The sequence below is a fragment of the Gymnoscopelus microlampas genome, assembly GCF_963454915.1.
Source record: "Gymnoscopelus microlampas genome assembly, chromosome: 5".
NCBI lineage: Eukaryota > Metazoa > Chordata > Actinopteri > Myctophiformes > Myctophidae > Gymnoscopelus > Gymnoscopelus microlampas.
The window spans coordinates 43,760,117-43,768,055 of NC_139942.1; the positions used below are offsets into that span (position 1 = coordinate 43,760,117).

At 41.1% G+C, this 7,939-nt stretch overlaps 1 protein-coding gene across 1 annotated transcript in view; it reads left to right on the top strand.

The window, feature by feature from the left end:
- The window catches only part of LOC311046065 (uncharacterized protein), an 8,298-nt gene extending 2,858 nt beyond the window's left edge, over positions 1-5,440 (top strand). Inside the window, exons 2-5 of the mRNA XM_084058178.1 lie at positions 298-393; positions 847-952; positions 1,716-1,817; positions 2,657-5,440. Of these exons, the coding sequence (XP_083914304.1) occupies positions 298-393; positions 847-952; positions 1,716-1,773 (260 nt within the window). The 3' untranslated portion in view covers positions 1,774-1,817; positions 2,657-5,440. The remainder of the gene's footprint in view (positions 1-297; positions 394-846; positions 953-1,715; positions 1,818-2,656) is intronic.
- The last annotated feature ends 2,499 nt before the right edge of the window (positions 5,441-7,939 follow it).

Here is a 7,939-nt window from a genome sequence, read left to right on the forward strand (position 1 = left end):
CTAAATGTGTGTCTCAAAATAGTCGATCTACAAGCTCAAAATGCTTAGCATGGCACTGTTGATACGACGGTGTCATGCTGAAGCAGACAGACAGAGCCATTACTCACGCCTGTGTTGTTAACATTGTTACCACAGCAACCAATGCAGATCGGTCGACGACATCTGAATACACAAATCTGATCTAATCACTTGCAAATAACAGTGTGGACAGACAGTCAATCTGAAAGATCAGATGTGAGAAACAAATCTGATTTGCCTGCATTCTGAACAAAGGCTTTGTCTCCCTTTCTCATGCAGATATCCGCTGTCCTTTCTGCACCAAGCCTTTTCCGGGGGGCAGGATCGAGGATCACCTGTTGAGCTGCCTCACGTCCCCCCCTCTACCATACAATAGTGAGTATTATATTGAAGCCACCGCTTTTACATACATCTGATCTGAAGTCCCCCTGTATTATCTCCTCCCGAGCCCCTCCTTGTGTTCATGGTGATTTTGAATTTGGGTCACATGAAAAGAAAGTAGATCAACAAGCTCAAGTAGTATTTTCACTATTCGTCGCACGATTGAGTACTGTGTATATAGGGCTGTGGTTAATGTTCTATTAAAACAATTGAAACTGTGACATTGGAGTTGGAAGCCAAACGCACAGCTGCTATGGAACTGGACACCTGTAGTTGACACAGGGGAGGGTGTATTTGAACCACAATGACACCATGGGTAATATTTAGAGGCAGGTTTATCAACACTTTCCATCGTATATCATCCCTAATATTGTGTGTATTTTAGCATCAAGTGGTTCAACCATCCTACCTTCACTGATTTTTTTGTGTGTGTTTTTGTACTTATAGCGGATGTACTCAGTAAAGACAGTGGGGAGTGCTCTATCTGTCTGGAGGATCTGGTGCAAGGAGAGACCATTGCTCGGTTGGCTTGCCTCTGCGTCTACCATAAGAGGTAAACAAGTTCAATTTGTTTAGTTTATGTCTAGCTTACTTGTACGTGTATTTGCCCAGTGAGAAAAAATACTTAATTGTGCAGATGCACAAAAAATGCACATTTCCCCCAAAATGTGAGATGAAATATAAACACATACTGTCCGTAAAATAGACAATTAGATAACAGAACTTTACTTTTAAAAAAAAAGTTGAAACGCTGCATATGAGGTGCCAAATATTGGGAATTTAAACGAGTTTCACACTCCTCCACACTTGCTGTGAAATTTAGTAAAATGTATTTATTTAAATGAATGTCACGGCAAGTGGAGAGGAATGTGTGACTTTTTTAATTTGGCATTTAATGGCATGAAAGCCCGCTGCTGTGATTTACATGACACCACAGTGATTGCATTTAGCCACACTTCAGGTGGAGTGAATTAAGTCTACAGTTTTTCAGTAGTTTGCACACAGCAGGAACACTGACATGAGTTGATGAAAATGTAATGTTGTCCTTGTGCACCCCCCATCCACTTGTTTCTCCTCCTCCACTGTCATCTCCCTCCCCTACTTGTCTTACTCCTTGTCATCCTCTCTTTCTCTCCCTCTGACTTTTTGTTTGTTTTCTCCATTTTCCTCTCCTTATTCTTTCCATTCCTCTGCTTCTTTCTGAACTTCCCCCTTCTTCCTTATTCTTCTCATCGTCCTTCCTCCTCCTTTAATGTGTCCTCGTTCCCTTCTTCTAATTTTCTTACCCATTCTGTCAATATCTCCCGCTCCTCCAGTTGCATTGACTCCTGGTCAAAGGTGAAGCCCTGCTGCCCTGAACATCCCTTTGATTGATGTACATGTCACATGTATTGAACACAGTGACCAACCCCACTCAGGTAGGGTGTGTGTGTGTGTGTGTGTGTGTGTGTGTGTGTGTGTGTGTGTGTGTGTGTGTGTGTGTGTGTGTGTGTGTGTGTGTGTGTGTGTGTGTGTGTGTGTGTGTGTGTGTGTGTGTGTGTGTGTGTGTGTGTGTGTGTGTGTGTGTGTGTGTGTGTGTTGATTCATGGGGTATATAAGAGTGTGTCCAGCCGACAGGGGTTCTCCATTCTGAACAAATAAATACATTTCAATGTAAGATTCATTCATTTTCCACACTCCATTCAGTCTCACTTAACCACTTAAACCCTACACTTGATGTCTGTATTTTCATGGGTCCAATACTTAGTAGACCATATTCCCATGAGCTACACTTAATACCTTCGCTGAAAATAGTCGATCTACAAGCTAACAGCGTGTTGCGAGCTTGTAGATCTAATACGTTTTTGGGCGAATGCTCACCCCAGAATAGGGATACTGGGTGGTTAACCACATTAACCCTGGCATCCTTATTTTGTGTTAAAAAAAGGTTTCCTATTACGAAAGAAGAGCTTGTAGATTGTATATACTTTGTCATTTGACAGATAAAATAACCAGTGATGCTTAAGTGGTTAAAATAGTCACATATAGAGTATCAAATTGGTTTCTGTATTGGTGCAGAGAAATGCTCAATTCGTTTAGATTCACACATCATGCCATCACAGATGTAACCTCGCATATCGTGCAATGGTACAGTACAGTAAACATACTGTGGAAAGAAGCACGACATATCTCAGTCCAAGTTTTATCTCAAAAGACTGATTAGAAAACAAATCCATGTGTCTAACAGATGGCTTCTCCTTTTTTTGCATCCCTACAGGAGACTATACCGAATCCCAATACTGCAGAATAAAAAGCATATTTGAATTTCTTAACAAGTAAACCCCTCCCCCCCAAGATGAAAACTTTCTACAATCATGTGGCGGAGAGAGAGAGAGAGAGAGAGAGAGAGAGAGTCCTAAGAGGAAGCACCAAATGATCTTTTCCACATGGACCACTCCCATTTGTACTTGGTGTGGACCATTTTTAAAGCCAAATGGCAACAATGAAACCAGCTGTTCCCTCAGTCCTTGGTTCGGACAAGTGATGGAACTGGTCCCCTCCCTTTCTCCTTCAAGGACTACTCAGAATCTGCTGGACACACAAAAAAAAGACGTCAAAGAAATATTTTCAATCGAAGATGATGGAAAACCCTCTTAGAAAGACCTCTTGACCTCGAGGAGGAAAGCAACAAATTGACTGTGGCTCTTAAATCCTCAACTTTTTTTTATTCTTTACAAATGGTATAGTCATTTCTTCTCTGCCAATGTTGCAAAAGAAAGTATTGCTAATCAGCCTACATTTATTATGTTACATTGAATGAATGTTTCGTTCCTTGGTTAATCCAGAGACTGGAAACTAAAAGAGCGAACAGTTACCACATAAAACGAATATCGCATTGCTTTGTTTTTTCAACTAGCTGGAGGGTTGAGGGGTTGTATTTCTGTGAGCGGGGGCTGCTGTAGATTAGGTGGGATTTTTTTATTTTTTTCCGTCATTACCTGTATACATTTCAGGGGAAGTTTGGGGGGTGAATTGATTGATTGTTTGCTGAATAGGTCAGTTTCCCAGTAGGTGGTTAGTGCTGAACTCGCTGCTACTTGGTGGTTGTTTTAGGTATTTCAGAAGGCCATAGCAGTACTAGTGTTGGCACCATTTTGAGCACTTTGTTCTCCCTCAAGGCAGATTCTTTTCAAATAAGGTCTCAGATAAAGTTGTGAATGAGAAATTGTCCTGATGTTGACTGTATTCAAGAAACTGTGTGTGCGTGTGTGTGTGTTCATATGTACCGACGAGTGAGGACAAAAATGTCCTGATGACTGTGTGTTTGTGTTAGAGTGTGTGATGACAACTGAGGGCAGGAATTGTCCCGATGAATTTGAGTGTGTGTGTGTGTTTACAGTACAGTGCCCAGAGGTCTGCTGGTCAAGAGGGCTCTTTTTTATGCTAGTTTTTAATCAAACTGCGATTTTGGTAACGCACCGCTATACGGCAGTGGTGTATTACATGGTGTCCCACTATCTCATTCTACTTGGCTGAAGGAATGTGGTTTGTGTTTTGTCACTCTTTAAGGGTGATTAACACCTAAGTGGCCCACCGGAAATGGCTGATCTACAAGCTCAAGGCAAGCTTGAAGATCAGCTATTTTCGGTGCGTGACAACGGCTCGCAACCAAGAATAAAACAGGCATTACTCGCCTTCACTCCCTCCGGGGACTAAGTCCAGATTTCTTTTAAACCAGACGCCAAGTGGTACTGTGGGCCATCTGGTTTGTTGAATGGCAGAGTGGAGAGAAAAATGTATGGACAGACTAGTCGAGGGAGGCATTTCTCGGGGGGCATGTTTGTACCATGTGGCAGATGCCTCCCCAATACTGGAGGCTATGGAGCGCAGCACTGATGGCTAAATAATAGTGTTAACTCCCCCCTTCTTCCCTCTTGAGGATTCATAGACATTGTATCTTACCAATTATTGATTCTAAGTATTGCTTAAGGTGTTAAATGGCTACCCTTGCCTTTTGTGTGTGTGTTGGTTGCCTTTGCCAGGCGAAGGGATTCATGTGCAAGCTGGTATTTGTTGTCTTTCTTTAGTGACGGGGTGAGTTGAGATGCTAGCCTAATTCTGAGGCTGAATTAGTGACGAGTGGAGCCTGACTGGTGTGAGTTTGGTGCACGATTGGCACAGACCAGCAGTGTAGACAACAAAACATGGATTTATTGCTTTTGCTGCCTGAACTTAAAAGGGCATGTCTGTTGTTCTGCACGATCTGGATCAGCACAACGTTCAGCTCTGTCCACCCCAGCTTTTTCGTCCCTTGTTCTGCAATTTGAGGTGCTATGACTTGTCCTGCCACGAGTTGGCGACCGTGTGCATGTTTCCCCCCTTTTTGTATTGGAAAAAAGAAGAATGCCAAAAGTATGTCTGTGCATCGGGAGCTATGTGTTAGAGAGCAGAATAAGAGAAACATTGATAATTAGGTGTTACATTTTGTTGTGGTGATAACGCATAATATTAACTTGGAGTGGGTGAAAAGGGGAGGGGCTATAAAAGCACGGTTGGGTTGTCGGTGAAAATAATAGACAATCTGAACAACCTCCCAAATGTTGTTTTTTTACCTTCCCCATAAGCTGTGTGGTGCAATACCTCAATTTCTACCAATGCTAACTAAGACACTCTGTGTAAACTAGCTCCTATACAACCAAGGATGATTATTTTGTACAATTCTCCTCCATCCTTGGTTTAAAATCTCTCCTCTGCCCTGTGCTTTGAGATCATGGATACATCGATGTATTGATCGATTCGATGAGAATGTGTTTTTGTTTTAGTTTTTTAAAGAGTCACCACAGTGGTATCTGCATCCCGATATGGACAATCTGCCTTTAACTCTGGTTATAGAAACAAAAGTTTGAGTTTTATTTATTAAATTGTAAATATTGTAATGCAATTCAAAAAAATGGCTTGGTCTTTGTTTGGTCAATATACTGTTTCTAAGCTCCAATCTTTTGTATGTCTCAAAAGTTGTTTTTATATGTATTTTTTACAATAAATATATGTGTGAGACCTGTCTTTGTGTAAGTCTTTGTGTGTTTGTATTCTGTGCAATGAGCCACTAACCTGAATATCCTGTTTCAAGGTCAAGTACTATGTATGTTACTCCACTTTCAACCTGGCATCCGGAGGCATGCCATTATATTTTAACATTGTCAAAAAATAGCAGATTTACAACCTCAATATGTCATGTTGAGCTTGTCAAGTGGCTATTTGTGCCACGCAACACCATCGTATGATGTTTGAAATAAGGCTGAAGTGGTTAAGAGCCCAGGAGTATAGTTAAGTTTATTTCCATCCACATCAACAGTATCACAAAACGTACCACACTGTAATCCAATAATTCAAAAGGAGAGCTGGCTTGTCTTGAGAAACAATGCTTTGAGTGCATGTTATAGTAATTCATCTTGTTTATGAAAATGGGGCCCCTACCGAATATCGCACAATGCAGCTTTATAAGAAAAAAAATCTTCCAAAATATGCATGGTATTTAAAGGTTTCAGTACAAGTACAATCGTTTAACCACTTTAAACCTACTGAGAGCGTCCCTCTTTCAGGTATGTAATTATAGATTTCTCATGGAAAATCCACCCCCCCCCCTCCATCTGAACTGTACATGCGGTCTGTAATCGAGAAAACAACTGTGATCCAGTTCGACCTCTCTCGACCCCCTCACCAGTCCTGACAGTTACTGTCATCATCTCAAGTCTCGTCCCTCCAGCTGTCCTTGGCTTACAGGTACTATCATCAGGTTGACGCTACAAAGTCACATTGGCCCTGAAAACAATCTTCAAAAAATGTTATTCCCAATGCTCATTCTGACCTGTTATTAATACTGTTCTTGTCAGTTGTCGTTTTAAGTGTTTGTTATATGTTTTCGGTTTAAATCTGCTACAGAACCCATCAAACAAAGCTATGGGAAGATTAAATGGGTATGCCAACTACTTAGCTCTGGTCCATAGCGTTAGGAGTTGAGGAGAACTCCTTCTAACACTATGGACCATGAGCTACCAACTTCTGGAAACCCGGGACTACAGTTGTGCACAGCCTATAGATGGAGTTGCTAGTAATATGTCCATTTGCCTTCTGTCATTGTTGTTTTAACATGGCACACCTTTCCAAAATTCTATTAAATATTTCATAAACTCTAATCTTTGTTTTACTTTCTTATTCACTTTGCCAGAATAGATGACTGTTGTTTTAATTTCTTTCAGCACTTGCCAACTTCCCTAATTTGACCACATCAGTGTTATGTTTTACACACCAAAAAGCACCGTCAGCTGAAAATTATGCAGCTTTATTGCAGTTTATGCAGTTTATTCAGAACATTTGTTCTTAGCCTTGAAGAAACTTGAAAAAACATCAACATTTTAATAGATACGTTTGAACATCTCTGGTCCATTCATAAAGAAGATATTTCTACTTGTGCTAATTGTTCTTCTACCACTGAATGGGACTAGTACCTGTGCATCTCAATAGATGTGAAGATACATCACCTAAGAATAGGGTTTGTTGCAGTAGGAGTGTGAAGAGGAGGCGACTTTGGAATAGCGTTGCTGTCGGGCAGAAACCTTGTATCTACATACATACTATATAATGCTCAATATATCTTTAATTCTGACACTGGTGATCCCATCACTACACAGCAGTGCCATTCCGAAGTTTCATTTGCTATATTTTGAGTCAAACAGGTCTGGCGTGTTCCTGTGCACAGTCATGCATGTTTTATTTATTTTAAAACATTTTTCATTTTGAAATTTCACTAGAGGATATGCCCCTTGAAATGCAGCATCTCATTTCGAGAAATCAAGATAAACTTGTTTTTTAGGCCTCTAGCAGGCATTTGAGACTAGACTATCTTAACCAGAGGTGGAACAGCTGAATGGAACGGAAGGTCCCCAAATACCCCAAAAACTAAACTAAACGTCAGTTCTTTCTCAATAAAAAAACCTCAGTTTCCTGTTTGTGAGCTCACAAGCTTACTGTAAACGGGCAGTGTGCTGTCTGGATTTACAAAAAATTAGGCCAGGCTGTTTCTTTTTCCAGCATTGTGGTTCTCTGTATGCTATACCGACAATGATTGTAGAAGTCACACATTAAAAATGGCAGTCAATGACTTGCAGATGGGACATACTGATAGAGTAGTGCCTTGCTGAAGGGCTAGCCAGGACACATGGCTGCAGTTAAATGAACCTATACATTGCTGCCCACCCAGGCCTCCCCTCATTATTTTAATTGTGAGTATTAAGCCGTATTTTTACTTAGTTGCGCGCCAGTCAGGCTTTATGCCTGCAGGTGGTGGCGTCTGTTTTATACGATGGGAACCATATAGCTTCCTTTCACAACACCACCTCCATTTGTCATCACTGTGGGAACGACACCAGTGGTTTCCGTGGCCATCATTGTCTTCTCTACGACGATGCAACTTTGTGGACAGAGTGACAAACAGTAACCTACATGCACAGATAGACAGTCTAAAATAATCACATCACACAGGCGGAAATAGATCCAATGT